Source organism: Psittacula echo (genome assembly GCF_963264785.1).
Source record: "Psittacula echo genome assembly, chromosome: 4".
Taxonomy (NCBI): Eukaryota; Metazoa; Chordata; class Aves; order Psittaciformes; family Psittacidae; genus Psittacula; species Psittacula echo.
In genome coordinates this window covers 6,436,306-6,452,350 of record NC_137738.1, presented here as the reverse complement: position 1 = coordinate 6,452,350, position 16,045 = coordinate 6,436,306, and the positions used below count along the sequence as shown (strand labels likewise).

General features: G+C 49.6%; 1 protein-coding gene across 1 annotated transcript in view; it reads left to right on the top strand.

Moving 5' to 3' along the window:
• Positions 1 to 640: 640 nt before the first annotated feature.
• LOC308220192 (phosphofurin acidic cluster sorting protein 2-like) overlaps positions 641 to 16,045 on the top strand; it is a gene marked incomplete at its 5' end in the record, with an annotated part of 42,753 nt that continues 27,348 nt past the window's right edge. The window contains one exon of the mRNA XM_080615985.1: positions 641 to 843. Coding sequence (XP_080472111.1) covers positions 641 to 843 — 203 coding nt within the window. The remainder of the gene's footprint in view (positions 844 to 16,045) is intronic.

Genomic DNA, 16,045 nt, shown 5'->3' with positions numbered 1-16,045 from the left:
CGTTCCATGGGGTTGGTGTGGCCCAGGGGCCGGACCCGGCATTTTCCCTTGCTGAACCTCACGCCATTGCACCCATGCAGCCGTCTTGGTACCAGTCCCCGACGACATCCCGTCCGCAAGGGGGCAGTATCGCGGCTGTCCTCGCCGCTCTGCTCCCCGCTGCCATAGCAACAGCAGAGCAGGCCCCGGCCCACGGCGGGCGCGCGCCCGACCGCACCCCTCACCGAGCTCGCGCTGGCCGGCGCCGCCGCGCTTTAAAGGGCTCGCGACCACGCCCCCTCTTGCCCCTCCTCCGCGGCGCAGCGGCGCTGTTCCCATTGGCTGGCTCCTCCTCGGCCACCGCCTCCTTTTCCTCCTGCCATTTGCTACTGGGCACTCGGCACCCCCTCCTCGGTTCCGATTGGCCGGTTGGCCAAGCCGCTTTTTCCCCGTTCCGATTGGGTCGTCTCCCGCCGCAGGCCGCGCCTTAGCCGCGCTCTGATTGGCCTCAGGCCTCCCCCCTGCTGGGCCCTGCCGCGCTCCGGTTGGCGGCCGCTCGGCGCTGGGGTCCGCCCCGCCGCGCGAGCGAGCGGGCGCGCGCGAGGCGGAGGCTGGCGCTGAGGCGGGGGGTCGGGCCGGCCGCAGCGCCAGTGGCGGCGGGATGGCGGCGGCGGCAGCGGCCGGTGCGTTGGGCTCGGGCCCCGCCGCGGGGCCCCCGGCGGTGACCGGCGGGGCGGCGGCGGCCGTAGCGACGACGGCCGCGGCGGCAGCAGCAGCGATGGCTGGCCCCGCTCCGGTCCCCGTGCCCATGAACCTCTTCGCGACGTGGGAGATCGACCGTTCGGCGCCGAGCTGTGTGCCCAGGTGAGCCGCCCCGCAAGGGGGCTGCCCCGCTCCGCAGCGAGCGCCGTGGTGAGCCCGGGGCCGGTCGCGTCCGGGGATGGCACGGGTAGGGGAGGAGGCGGTTCTCGGTCGGCCTCCGGGACCGACTGCGCCTGCAGCATCCCTGCCCCGCCGGGCCGAGCCGCGCCTGGGGCCGCGCCCCCTCGGTGCCGGCTGCGTCTTGCCCCGGCCGGAGGCTGAATGCGCCCGAGTGGCTGCCCCGGCCGCCGTTTGCCCGCCGTGCCGCGGGGCGTGCTTCCAGTGCGGTCAGCGGCAGCGCTGTGGACCGGCGGCACCTGGTTGCCAACACCGGACCGCTGCTACGCTGACTCCATGTTGCGGCCTCTGCCGCGATGGCTATGGGAGACTTCAGAGTGGGGGACATCATCGCGGCTTCTAAAGATGCCTCTTTGCCCTGGTGTGAACAGGCCAATCCCCTGAAGCCAGGCAGCGGCCACCGGGCATCCGTGGCCCCGTGGGGTTGTCCCCTGCGCTCTAGACCATAGGTAACAGCAAAAGGGTTTCACTGTGCTGCCAGCTGAACTCAGTCGTATCTCTGGCAGAGCTGGAAGACAAGCAGAATGAGGTAAACGTTACTGCTGGCTGTATGGTTACAGGTCTGTCCAGGCTAGGTGTGGGAAGAACGCAAAGACCTACCTGTCTTGAAGCCAGGAGGTGCTGGATATGTTAATGAGCCGTGAGTCTTTTGTTTCGCTCATCTTATCAGATGTTGATCGGGAGATGTTCTAATGAGAGTTAAGGGGCAGGTTCAGGATGTCACTGTGGATCCGCGTATCTCTGGGCTGTGGTATGTTGTCTGCACGCGATGTGTGCGAGTGCTCCGCAAAATCTAGAGGCATAGAATTCAAGAAGGGAACAGATAATTGTTCCTGTAGGGCAGGAGAACACCGGTCTTTGTGAAAGGGCTTCAGGAGGTTGGTATGTTTGTAGGGAGAGACTCAGTAATTGAGTGTGTCAGAGTGAAAATGTCCCAAAATACTCCACACTAGCAGGAAAAAGCCTATGTGATTGTGGTGCCCAAGGAAGTCCTGGGCTGAGCAGGCAGCAAGTGGGAAGAAATCTGAAATGTGTCAGTGAAAAGCCAGTACACCTTTTGATGACACATGCTGAGGCTGTTTTGTGGAGCAGGAAGCAGTGATCATTCCATAGCTTTAAAGTAACTTGAGGTGTTGTTTATTTGTGGATAGGTTACTGCCAGGTTGGAATTTGGAGAGCAGGCAGAATTACCAGGTTGACTTCCTGCTGAAAGAATAGAACTTACAGATTCAGAGCGCAGAACGTAGCGATGGTGAAACCTGTGTGTGTACATAGTCTGCATAAATGGAGATGCTGCAAGAGCAAGAGAGAAGAGGAACTGCTTTAGGCAAAGCAAAGCCAGAATGGCTGGCGATAGTGAGACTGAGTATAGAAGTGGGTTACACGGGTGCGATGCCAGTGGGTGAGCAGAAATGGTTGTGTGTCAGTTTGAAAGGTGTTTGAAGGGCAGCTCTTTAGTCCAATGAATCCTGTGCCTTTTCCCAAGTACAGTTTCCATGAGCCTGTTCTAATGGACAGGCTGCTTTGTGTGCTGGTAGCCATGGGGGCAGCCACCTGACCCACCAGCTTGCGTCAGGTGTGTAAAGTTAATCTGAAGTTTCACCAATGCAGTGTTTGTCAGGGTGAGAAGAAGCTGATGGAACCCGGCTCTTCCTTTGGAAGCTACAGCTCCAACAGTGTGTGCTGCTGTCTGCAGAGTCAGCAGGTGTCTGAGAAGTCCTGGCAGGACACAGTGGCCGGTGTGGGACTGGGGCTTCTGTGTTTCCTGTCTCCAGCCAGCCCAAGCCTTCCCAAGTGAGTGGGTCACATGCAGGAATTTGTGTTCCCTGGAACTAAGGGGAGCTCAAGCCCCAGATCTGAGCTGTGTTAATGGTGCAGCTGCACACTCTGCTTGCTTAGTGCTTGCTCACGTTCTTCATCTACTGAGCTGCTTGTGTAACGTTTGAGTCTTAACATTTTGTTCTTCAAGGCAGAAACTTTGCTGTGCTGTCCCAGTGCCCAGCACAGCTGGTCTCTGGTCTGACTGTGCTTTGGCAGTGGTAGTGATGGCAGAGTAGTAGCTGTTAAGGGACAATAATCCTTCCCCTTGGGCATCCCTATATCTTTCATCTGTGTAGTGTCAATTCTTCCAGCCTTATGCATATCCAGGGAAAGGAGAACTTTGCACTGATTTCAGTGCTATAGAACATACTTGCCTTTTCTAGGCTGTGTTACAAGTCTTTGCTGTTTCTATGCTCCTTCTCAGTGTTTCATTTTCTGAGATGCAGCTCTGGCTGTTGCAGGAGCGGAGCTGGGCTAGGTCAGTTGCTGGGAGGGTTCTCTGTGTTTGTCTTTTAGTGCAGGACAGTTGAGAGGTTGTATGCAGGCCCTCAGGATTTCAGAGAGGCCCTAAATACAGGCACCATGAAGTGTAAGCCCCAGTGTACTGAATGGTTCAGTAGTATGACTGTAGGACTTCTGGTGCTTTGTAGGAAGATCTTGGCTTTCTGAGGTGAGCTGATGCCCACAATAGGCGTCTTTGCTGCTGAATCAGGAATGCACCATTGAACCAAGTCCACGTTTAGTTTTGGAAATTGCCTTACTCTCAATGAAGGGATCACCCCTCCTGCTGCAGGCTTTCTCTTTTCAGAGCCCATCTGAGATTGATCTGTGAACTCTTGGTGCCCTTGCTATGAGCTGAGTTAAGCATAACCCAGCCACAGCTGCCTTTGGCTCTGGTGGCTCTCAGGGGAGGCAGAGCTGGATTTTCTGGGCAGTGAGTTATCATGCAGAGAGGCAGAAGGCAGTAAACACCTGAAAGCCAAGCAAAATGCTCTGCGTCTTCATTTACGTTACCCACTGGGATACAGATTGTTGGCTTCCTATCACAATGCCTTGGAAGGAAAGCTGTCCTGGGTGTGAAGCATGCTTTTGCTAAAGCAGTCAAGCCATCAGCCTTAACTTCCACTCTGGTTATCTCAGTAAAAATCTTCACAGCACTGTTCTGAGGCGAGAAAGCGTCTTCATTGTGCTACCATGCAAACACGTACCCTGCAGGGTTGTAGCAGGCTTTCACTGTACAGAGACTGCAAGGAACACACTAGAGCTTTGCCAAAGTAAAATGTCTGTCTGCATCATAACGTCTTAGTGTGTTCTCAGTGGTTTGTATGCTGATCAGGCAGCACGTCTGGAAAAAATGTGTGAAAGGACTTTGTGCAAACATGCTCGGGGGCTTGCTCTGTGCATGCAGTGGTACTTTTCAACCTCAATTAATAGGGCTGCTCTTCTTTTTTTCCTTTAATAGCTAAGAGCACATAAATGCAAGCTCTTAATTAGGAAACAAGATAAGATTGTGTGATTGTGTTCACTCTTACTCTTTTTCCGGGACACAGCTGTTGTGTTCAGTGTTACATGGATGTTGTTTCAGTGATAAGTAATCCCATTTCTAGTTGGGGTGAGAGATACGAGTTGTATTTTGGCAAATGTATCAGTACTGTTGACTCCGATTGCAAAGGCAGATTCTACCCTTATAGATTATGCTGTGAATGGCGCTGCTGGATCCAAATACGCTGCATTTCACCCAGACTACTTCCTATCTTGATATGATGCAAGAGCTAAAACCCATTCCAGTCCTGCTGCCACCCACAGAGTGCTCGGGGACAGTGTCCTGCTGTGGGAGGTGCTCTGAATTCTCTGGTATTAAAACTTCCAAACACATGTTTTGGAAAGTTATAGCCTAATGAATGCCTTCCTGGAAGGAGAGCAGTTATTGCGAGTACAACTGGAAATATCACTTAAGTGCCAGCTACAGCGATCCTTCAAAGTGCTGTGGGGTCAATGTTATCATCTCTGTAACCCTGTTGTCCTATTTGGGCAGGCAGTACCTATTACCTGACAGCTCCTGGAGAGTAGAGTAAGCTTAATTTGTGCAGCTGGTTCCATGCTTTCCCTTGCCTTGCAGTGAGCAAAACACGTTGTGCAGTGTGGAGGAATGTGCTCTCCTCCAGCAGAGCTGCTGTCAACTGGGTGGGCAGCACCTCACAGCCCTGTGGAATGGGCTGTTCTGTCAGCTATGGGCTCATGGCTCCCTTTCTTTTCTGCAAGGAGTATTCCCTGTCTTTTTCTACAATCCCCAAGACGATGTGGTGATGAAAATCCTCTGAACTGGGTGTTCTTTTAAAAACCCCTTATTCCAGCTGGAGTAACACGTATTTATCTGCCTGAGATGTTCTTGAGTGGTTTCCTGGGTAAATCAGGCATTTTCATGGTAAACTTCCAACCTCAGCAAAATATGCTCTGTTTGGGGAAGCTACAGAGTTGCACCTCTAGGAATGTTAAATGATTCCAGATTGCTCCCTCAAAAGCTACCATGATGCCGTGACAAACTGGAGTAGCTCCAGACCTGGAGTGCCTGGGAGAGGCCACAGTTTCTTGTAAGGAAGCGGTCTCTTAGAACTGGTGATGTTTGCCATGTTTGAATTATGATTTCCTTTTAGTCCTATACAGAAAACAAAATGTTCTAAACAGCCATCATGGGCTTGGCTACAAGCCTGCACCATAATACATCCGATGTGTTGTCCATTACCTGTCACTCTCTGTGGCTTGTCCGTCGCAGAGGAGACATTGGGGATTTCTCTGCTGGCATATAATAATTGAGTTGGTGTCTCGTTATTTCTTCTTCTGCTCATTAGTGGAACTCGAGACAAGTGTCCCCTGCCAGTATGATTGATGGGGGGTGCTCCTTTTGGAATATTCATGGTGACTTTCCTGCAGGGTTGATTGTGTTTGAAGTGCCTGCCACACTGCCTCCCAGCCCTGCTCTCCAGTGGCTCATTCACTAGCTCGGCTGTGTTAGCTCAGTTCTCTGATGGCTTATCACAAGTGTTGCATTGTTCTTACTGTGCTGGTATGCTATGAGCAGTCATTTCGCTTCCTCCAGCATATCTAGTTACTTGTGACTAACAGTAATGGTTATGTTACATGGTTACTGACAGCTATGGAGTATGCATATATATGTAGTGTGCGTCCTTTGGGATGGAGATGCCCTGACCTTTATCCTCTCAAAAGAATGGATTGCTGAGCACCATTATCTCCCGGGGTTCCTACAGCAGATCCATGCTTCGATGAATCTGTGCCTTTTGGTATTTGTTTGCAATGGGGAATGATTCTTTAGAAGTTACTTCCAGAAAAGAGCCAGAGGTGAGAAGCTTTCTGCATTTTATAGCCTTGCCAGGTGAGCATCTGGGCAAGGCTATTTTCCAAACAGCTTGTGTTTTTATCCAGGCTTTCAGCATTCCAGCTGCTGGGCCAGCAGCTGTGCTTCTGTCTGGTTTGTTATGGGTTGGGGTTGGTTTTGTTTGTTTGGGTTTTTTTTTTAACTACATCAAAGCCGGTGGATACTGTTTTGGGAAACAAGAAGTGAGAGTGTCTTACTCCTCTGTGTGGGATGTGGCAGCAGGAACATGTCTCTGCTTCCGGGGAAACAGACAGCTCAAGTGATACTGCTTTGTATTTAGAAGTCTCTTCGACCAACGAGACTTTGTGTGGATACTTCAATACACTCATGGCAGTGGGCTTGAAGGAGAGATGCAGTATTTCAGGTACCTGAACACCTCGTAACTCTGGTTACAGAGACTACTCCATGCCCTGCAGTTGTGATTCAGCCTCTGTGCGCACAACACCAAATGGCACTGGCTTTTGCTGCAGGCCCTTTGCAATGCCATCTCTTTTAGCATTCAGTGCCCCCTGCCATCTCTTGTGCTCTTTCTGACTCATGGGGTCTAACCCAGTGAGGGATTCTGTTTGGTAAATAAAACTGCAGTTGCATTTTGGCTGCTATTCCAGTTTTTCTAGTTTCTCATTGTTGTCCTACTTGTACTGATTTTTACATTTCCACTGTAAATCCTTCTCATCATGCTTCTTATTCCTGAGTGCAAGCCTATCTTAAGCAGCATGGGACCATCTTCTGGACAAATCAACTCCAGGTTCCATACCCAGCTGTGTGTTTTCAACTTTTTTCTGTACATATGACAACTAAATTCACATCAGTGTAGGCCATTTGGGATGATGGCAGAACTCATGTCTTTGGTTCCATTTTCCAAAACATAAAGCACCAGCAATTAGGTATCGTGTTGTTATAGTGGGAGCAGGGTTAGAGTAAGAGTAATTCCCTTGCAAAGGGTTCTGCTACTCTTCCTGTTCTTTAATACCTTTTCTCTTCCAGGGAGAAGATCGTGTTCATCCAAAAGCTCTCATTGATTCTTCTCTTGTCTGATTTTCAGTAACAGTTCAAGTAGTGTCTCTGAATCCATATTGTTTAGATGAGGTTGGGTTTGGATTTCTTTTTTAGAGTTACATTATTTATGTATTTTTAGAAGTCCCTGGCATTTGTTCTGCATTTTCCCTGTGTTCCTTCAGCCATCTTCTAGTACTCCATTTATGCTCTGTCTCATCAATACATCTACTTTCTTTCCCCTTTCTTCTCAATGCTGATTTCCCTCAAAAGCCCTGCACACACCTGCTGGTAATTTTGGCACTGTTCTCACATTTCCCCCCTTGCTGCTGTCCTGCCTTGCACGCCTGTGAGTCAGTAATCTTTAGTCCTGAACCTGAATTTTTCTTTTTTCAAAGTAGTTTGCTTTTTTTCATCAGAATTAAGAGAAGATTCCCTGTGAAACTGCAATAGTCACATCTCGTTCTGCAGTGGCTTGTATTTTTCATGTTCTTGATGCGTTCGGGTCATTTTTTAATCACTTCCACATTATCTCACTGTTAATGAATATCAGCTTTTTCTTTTGTTAGACTTTCTGAATTCTTACATGTGCATCCCTGAAATACAGTCACAGAAGTGGATATTTCTTTCAGTCCTCTCATACCTTATGCTTGAGGCTGCTTGCACCAACTCTCCCTTCCTTTCTTCCTGCTCCTTTGTCGGAAGCAGGATGTCCATTTGGGTTTCACAGCATACTGTATGTATGAATAATTTACTCCTTTTTACCTTGACTGTTGTCAAGTCCCTTGACTTCAAGCTTTTTCTTTGCCTATTATGTCCCTTAATCTCCAGTCAGACAAAAGGACAACATTCTCATTACTCTGGGGATGAGTTTATCTGTCGCAATGCTGATTTGTGAAGTGTGGACAAGTCACCCTTATTGCAGGGACCTCTCCGCTCACGGGGAGCTGAACAGAGAAATGCATTGTGCAGGCTCTGCTTATGAACAGCTTGTGTTGCACGTGGGTGAAAAGCCTACACACACATTTACCCATTTTAGTGAGAATCTTTCTTTTGAGTGAAGAATCTCAACTGTGCAGCCCTTCAGAATTAAACTTTTTTTTAAGTAAATTTTTTCCCTTTCAGTTATGAAGAAGCTACAATACAGGATGCCCATGCTGCTTTGACACTGTCTCTTCCGCTGCTGTTGTATCACTTCAGTACCACCCCTGTGCTCTCTTCCCAGGTGCATTTTCACGTGGTACCATGCTCCTGAGCCTGCAGGTATTTACATCTCAGGTGCTTGCTGACTCCAGATGACAGCAGAGGGAACACATGGGATGTTTCGTGGGTTTGCTACTTCAGAAGCAGCAAGCTATAATGAAACCTTAACTCTGCATTCATCATAAGTAGGAAAGTTGTTAGACTCTGCTGCTGTGTGGCACATGGTTCCTTTTTGTCAGCATGCGTGGAGATCTCTACCAGGATAGTCTGGATGATGGAGGATGATGGAGGATGCCCTCCCTGTGCTTTTAGCCACTGCAGCAAGGTTTGCCAGGCTAGTGTCTATTGGCACTTGAACAAATGCCTGCAGCAGAAAGCTGGAGGAAGCTGGTGTGGATGAATGAGCTGACCTTGACCTCGTTTCACTCCTTTTCCCAGGGTGACTGTGCTGGCGTATCTCCAGTGGACTTGGAGGTGTACCCCAGTGAGCTCTTCGGGGTGATGAGTGTTAGGATGTAGCCTGTCCTGCATCTCTGTTAGCACTCTCAGACTTGGTTGAAAGGTACTTAGCACTGTGTATTAAACACTTGTTCTTTTCCTCCTGTAGACAAAGCTGCAAGTGGTGTTTCTGTAATCACTTGCTGCTTTGTGGTGGTTAATTCATTAACATAGTTTATTTTAGCCTGGAGATACAGTGAAGGAGCTGTTTAGCGGCAGGCATGGTGGCAGATTGCTGGTGCAGTGGCTCCCTGGAGGTGTGGTGCGTTCTCACCTTACCACACCATTGAGTGCTGCTCTGCACTAAGCTGGCAGTGAGTGCAGCATGCCTTGGGTTGGAGGACAGCTGGTGCAGCAGTTCTGCTGTGTATGTAGACAGTAAAGCTCAGGATGTGTTATGTTTGTGAAGAAAGGTCTGTGACATTAGCCATCTGATGCCTGATTTCAGCACGGCTAAAATGAGAGAAGATCGATGTGCTGCTGCAGACTTCCACTTGTTTTCTGTCTGCCCTAAGGTTGCTTTTGGGCAGACCCCAAGTGAACAGCCGGAAGTTCAAACACAGTGACCTTAAGAAAAGCAATGGCCAGTTAAAGATGTGATGTTTCCCAAGTAATGTGCCCTTTCTGTTGCCTACAGCAGCAGCACTGACCTGTAGATTGTTAAGTGAGCTCATTCTAATGTTTCTAGGGAGGCTGTTATGCAGTAGCAGTGAGTTTGGTCACATGCTTTTTGTTAAACAAGTAACTTGTTTGATAATAGAGCAGAAAGATGACCTTGTGCTTTGGACACTGAAGTCAGGCTTAGATTCAGATCCAGGATCTGAAGTTACTTGATGTCCTGCGTTCAGCCGTAGCAGTCATTTTTCTCCTTCTGTTGTTCTAATTCAAATGACCCTTTCCCTGCCTGAAGCCTCAGCTCTGACTCTCAGAATCACAGAATCAACCAGGTTGGAAAAGACATTCAAGATCATGCAGTCCAACTGTGCCCCATCACTGCCAAGGCCACCACTAACCCATGGCACTGAGGGTCTTCTCTACCCGGTTTGTGAACACTTCCAGGGACGGTGATTCCAGCACTGCCCTGTGCAGCCTGTTCCAATGCCTGACTCTCCTTTGGGGAAGGAATTGTTCCCAATATCCAGCCTAAACCTCCCCTGGTGCAGCTTGAGGCTGTTTCCTACTTGTCCCATCCCTTGTTCCTTGGGAGCAGAGCCCAGCCCCCTCCTGGCTCCATCCTCCTTTCAGGCAGTTTGTAGAGAGCAACAAAGTCCCCCCGAGCCTTCTCTTCTTCAGACTAACCCCCCCCCAGGTCCCTCAGCCGTTCCCCATCACACTGTGCTCCAGGCCCTGCACCAGCTCCGTTGCCCTTCTCTGGCCCCACTCCAGCACCTCAGTGTCTCTCTTGTCATGAGGGGCCCAGAACTGAACACAGGATTCGAGGTGCAGCCTCACCAGTGCCCAGTTCAGGGGGATGAGCTCTTCCTAGTCCTGGAGAACATGTTCTAGTTCTCCCCACTTTGTTCCAAGTTGTTTGTTTCCATGCTGCAGTGATGCCATTTCTTTGTGTGCTGCGGTGACTGTGGAGGTGTATTGTAATGCAGAAGTGATTTGAGGTGTGGCAGGGTTGTTCTCAAAGCCAGTGTCCTGCAGCATGGTGCCCGTACTCAAAGAGGAAGAAATTTGTCTTTCTTGGGGAAAAACAGGTTATTACAAGACTGACCATACACTCTTTGAGCTGGAAGGGCAAAGCTGAAGCTAGAGGAAATGGCTGGGGGCTCTTCCCTGCCTTTCGCAGACTGAAGAGCTGGGCTGGAAAGCCTGAGTGTGCTCAGAAAGGGGCAACTGGAGAGAAACCATCTGAGAGCCAGCTCACCGGCAGCGTTCTTCTTGCTGTCTGATGTGGATGCTGCTGGCTGGGAATCCCCTGAGCAGGCTCAGAGGGATCTGGTGGGGCTGGAGGAAGGTTTGGGGAGCAGTATGTGGGAATCAGTTGGGATTTGTCAGACTTTCTGCTGAGGTTTTAAGGGCTCTTTGTGCTGAGGGAAAATGTTGCTCCTGCTAGGAACAATTAATGCGTGCACAGCTTGTAGTATAATGGCTGTGTGATGGAGCAGCATGCTGGGCCAGGCTGTCTGGGCAGATCCTAATGCTTCCTCAGGAGATGCTTCTTGACAATGTGCTTATTATCTGGAAATCAGCTTGTGTGACAGGAGGCGCCAGCAGGCAAAGGAAGTCTCGTGCCCTGTTGTGGTGGATGCTGCATGATGTGCTGTAATGAAATGCTGCCTCCTCTTTGGGGGTTCTGCTCTCTGCTTTGGCTAAGCATGAGCTGGGGGGAAGCAGAGGTGAAGTGATTTATCCAGCAGTTGCCAAGTGGCAGAGATGGATTAAATCATGCCTCTCTGCCTGGAACCAGATCTTAGCTCTAAATTGCTTCCTTCTGCACAAGCAGTGCAGTCTGGCTGCAGCAGAGCCTGGGGGCTGTGGCTGTATTACTTCAACTCTCCTGTGCACATGGTGAGCAGTTGTTTGCTGTGGTTTGTCCTCAGTTAAATGTTCCGGGTATTCTTCCCCCCTCCCCAAGTGTTTGGGTATTGTGAATAACAAGTCTTGTGTCATGGCCTCACACAGGAAACTACTAAGAAAATCTACAGTGTCACAATGTCTGTCCAGCTATCCCAGATTCTGATCTATTTGCTTAATTTTGTCCTTGCTTGTCAAGAGCAACTGCCTCAAAGAACTATGTTTTGTAGGAATCGGCGATTAAAGGGAGATTGAAGGTCCTGTTCGATCCCCTGTGATGGAGAACTCTCTCTCTTCCATCTCCCTGTTTGCAGGCTGATGCGCGTTGGTGTGTTGTGGGGGTAAGTCAGCCACCCTCAGGGTTTGGTAGGTAAGTGTGCCTTTAACCCAGTGAGGTGAGAAGTGTCAGCCGTGAGTAGGTGGCAAAATGAACAACCCTGAACACCCCTCTTCAGCAATGGGAGGAGGAAATGCTGAACAGCCACCCCCCTGCCTTATGACTTCTGCCTACTCAGAACCTAGCCAAGGGGAGGGAAAGGAAATCTCTTAACCTTATTATGGTGGTTTGTGACTGCAGTAAGCAATCCAGTTACTGCCATCCTTTAATCCTGACCCCAGTTAGAACAGAGAAATCCTGGCTTCGTACCCTTGCAGGCAGGGATGTGGTGTCTGTGAAGGAAATCACCCATCCTCTCTGTGCGTTGACCATTCCCTGGTGAATCCACTCCTATGCTCCATCCCTGGTGGTGTTCAAGGCCAGGCTGGACAGAGCCTTGGGTGACATGGTTTAGTGTGAAGTGTCCCTGCCCATGGCAGGGGATTGGAACTAGATGATCTTAAGGTCCTTTCCAACCCAAACTATTCTATGATTCTATGAAACTGTGATGAGGCTTCACACTGACCACTTGGAGTTTGTCCAAGGAGCATGTGAGCAGTTAGCCTCAAAATGTGGGTCCTATCTGTATGTCCAGGTGAGGCATGAGTGCCTGGCCTCTCTTTTCAAGTGACCTGGACACTACCTGCATAGATCTAAGTGTCTTTTGGGGGAATTTTGAAGCTTTTAGCAGATCCCATAGACCGTGGCAGCTTGTGCCCGTGCCAGTGGGATGGTATTCTTTGGGCAAGGTGCAGCAAAGCAGAACAGTTGGTGATGGGCTAGCAGAAGGGGTCAGCATCCCAGCTAAACCCTACTGGGCACAGGAGGCAGAGCAGTCAGTTGCTAGCCCCCAGAGATCTTACATTCTTATCCAAAAAATGAGGAGGCACTGGTGTTGTGTCCAGTCCTGACCATAGTGACAAACGCTCCTGTTGACATGAATAGGAATAGGTTTCAGGTCCCAAGTGACAAAAGATTCGTAACTCTGCCTAATTACAAGCTATTTTTTTCCTAATACTCTGAGAGTAAATGACTTTTCAAGGAGACATGCTGGCTGTGAGACACACAGGGTGTTGGAACTCTCTTTGGGAAGAAAGCAAAGCAAAGTAGATCAAAGTTTTAAATCCAGGCTAGCTTTGTGTGAGAAAAGCTCCATGGTCTCTGCCTTCAGAACAGATGTGGTTTCAATCCAGACAAACCTCCTGTTGAGTTTAGAGGTGTTGAGTGTGGATGTCTTCCAGGGTGGTTGCACTCTCAGCTGTCCAGATGGAGACACGTCTGCTGCAGAGCATCTTCCTGGTGATGCCTGAAAGCACAGCACCGTGGAAGAGGTTATGGAAAGGAAGAGTGAGGTTATGTGTTGTTCTGCCAGCACTGTTTGTATTTGATTGTGTAAGTAAAGCATGTGAGGCTTCAGAATCCCATTCCTGTTGTCCAGAACAAACGTTTGCTGCTGACAGCCCTCTAGAAGGATCCCTGAGTTGTCAGCAGAGCAGGTGAATTGCTATCTGGTATGGCTTCTCTGTCTAAGCAGTAGGGCAGAGAGCAAGATGAGGGGTTTGCTCACAAGCAGCAGCAGCAGGAGGTAGAACAACAACTGCTCAACTGCTAAAAAAGGGGAATCTTCTCAAAAAGATAAAGAATAAAGAGAAAAGGGAAGTTGGTGACAATGTGAGGGTTTATAGAAGCACCTTTTGAGTGTCCTGGCTCTCAGTTCTTGACTGACTGTGGGAAGTGAAGCCAGCAAGAGCACAAGGCTGTGGTGGTTGCATAGGATCCCTCTGGTTCCCACAGTCCTCAAGCTTTTCCCTGTTTCCTACAACATGGAGATTACATAAAGGACAGGTGAGGCTGGCTGAGAGCCAGGCAGGTTTTGCCCTTGCTGATTTCCTCCCTCTCTGTTTTCAAGCTATGGTGCAAATATTTTGAAGGACTAAGCCTTGATGCTTGGGATTAGATAAAAGGAGTGTAGAGGGAAGGAGGCTGTTTTCTGCCTGGTAACCTGTGCACAGACAGCCTGCGGTGTTTGGGAGGAGGAGCAGCCCTTGTCCAAACTGGTGGGTGAGGAGGTCTGCTAATGACAGATGGTGTGATGGTGCAACTGCTGGGAACCTGGGAGTAAAATGACCAGGCCAGTGAAACAGGGTAGCAGAGGGATGGATTTTCAGGCTACAGCCACTGCCGAATCCAGATCTCCCAGCTGTGGTCTTAAGATTTACAGCCCAAAATACAAGGATTTATTGCCTGTGGCAGTTTCACCACACTGTCACTAATATTGAATTGTCCCCCTGAGGACAAACTTGGAGCAAATTCACCCACACCGAATGCTGCCTTTCCTCTGACTTGCACCAGCTGTGCTTTGGGGAGTGAACCTCACAAGCTGTCTTACAGTATGTATGCAGGTCCACAACAAGTACCCCAAAATATGATTGATTTCCACCCCACCAGTGGAAGGCCTTGATGTCAGGGACGAGGAAAACATCTTATTTGTCCATGTGGACACACCTGAACACACACCTGAGTGTGTTGAGTTGCCCAGGACCCTAAGGGGTGTTTCTTTCATGCTCATCTCTGTTTTCCACCCTCCCAGGATTTGTCATGTACTTTCTGTTGCAGTGGCAGCAGGAGGTTTCCTGTAAAGCTTTGTAATTCCTATGGCAAGATTCAGTTTCTTTTGACTTTCCCTGCTGAGGTTCTGCTTCTGGTGACTATCGTCTCGGAATATCAAGGGTAGCAGCTCTTCTTAAGAGTGAAGATCTGATTTTGGAGGTGTATGCAGATTTTGCTCTGCAGGAAGGTGTCTAATAAAAGGAGGAATTTTCCATCACGATAAGCTGTGTGTTTCTTGGTGGCTGCAGCTTCTACATGAAATGGGTGAGATGCTCCTAAAGGGTTTGCTTTAGAATCAGATCTGTCTCTGTGCTGTCAATCACCAGACTACATCCAGTTACAAAACCGGATGTAAAATCCTGCTCCTGACGTAAAATCCTGCTCCTGACTGTAGACAGCTCCTGGGGCCGCAGCTCCAGAGTGTGACCAACGTGTTGAGTGTTGGGCTGTTCTTCAGGCACCTACTTCATGGCAGATCTGAGAAAGCTGAGCTGCGAGGTGTGTGGTTGAGTTCTTCGCCTGTCCTTTGGGATGCATTTCAAGCTGTTTCTCAATGGCTGTTGGCAGACTTCCAAGCTCTTGCAGCATTAGTAAGTCATCTGTAGCGTGAGTCGTTCAGTAAGACATGAGAACTACAGCAAGCATAAGGTGGTGTGACTGCAGTGTGTAATGTAAAATACACTCTCATGCCCTGGGAGCGCAGATGGAAAAGTCTGCCTGAAAGTAATGTTTGTGGTGATGGGTTAGAATGAACTGGAATGCAAATCCAGCTGACATACCTCACAGGGGATAAGCTGGTAGGAGTTGTTTTCTTTCTTCTGAGTTAGTTTTCTCCCCAACCCAAAGGAGAATGGAGTAATGTGGCAAGGATGCTGAGAAGCTGCTCCTTCATCAGAGAGCACTACTTGGTGGGAGTCCCTGGAGCTAGCAGCAGCTCTGCGGGGAGGCAAAAAGAGGGTTTGATGGAAATCCACACCATGGCTGCTGGAAGGATACTATGGTTTTGATTTCTTCACCCATAGCAGCTGACTTCCATCTTCACTTGAATGGACCTGGGTGGGATCGGTCAGCATGGTACTTTCCAGTTTTCTAAGGACGTTTGCCACTCAGCGGCTGAGGGGAACAGTGCCAGCTTTCCAGGCAGTGGTGCTGCTGGGATAAACACCTCTTGCCTTGCCTTCTTCCTCCCAAGGATCCTTCTCTTCCATTGGACCTGAAACCCTGCCCTCCCTCCTCTTGTCCAGAAGAGATGAGAAGGGGCATGCAAACTACCCATGAAGTACCCACCAGAGATACTGATCTCCCACCGGCTGCTCTGCAGAGTCTTGCCATTTACTCTCAGTTGCTTCTCCCTGGGCATGTGAAGAAAAGCAAAGCTGCCCACAGCCCTTCTGGAAGTTGCCTGAAAGCTTGGTGGGCCATGGTGTGAAGCAAATCCTATAGCTGCTCCTTTGCAGGGCTGTTGGTTCACATGCTTCAGGTGTTAGGGGAATGTGTTCAGATAGAAGAGGTATTTACAATTCAGGTATCATAGACTCTCCTGAGCTGGAGGGGATCCATGAGGATCATTGAGTCTAACTCCTGGCTCCATACAGGGCAGTGTAAAAGTCTTGCACTTTATCTGCAGGTGGGTGCTTCCACATAGAATCATACAGTGAACTTGGATGGAAAAGACCTTCAAGTTCATCAAGTCCAAATGTTCCCCA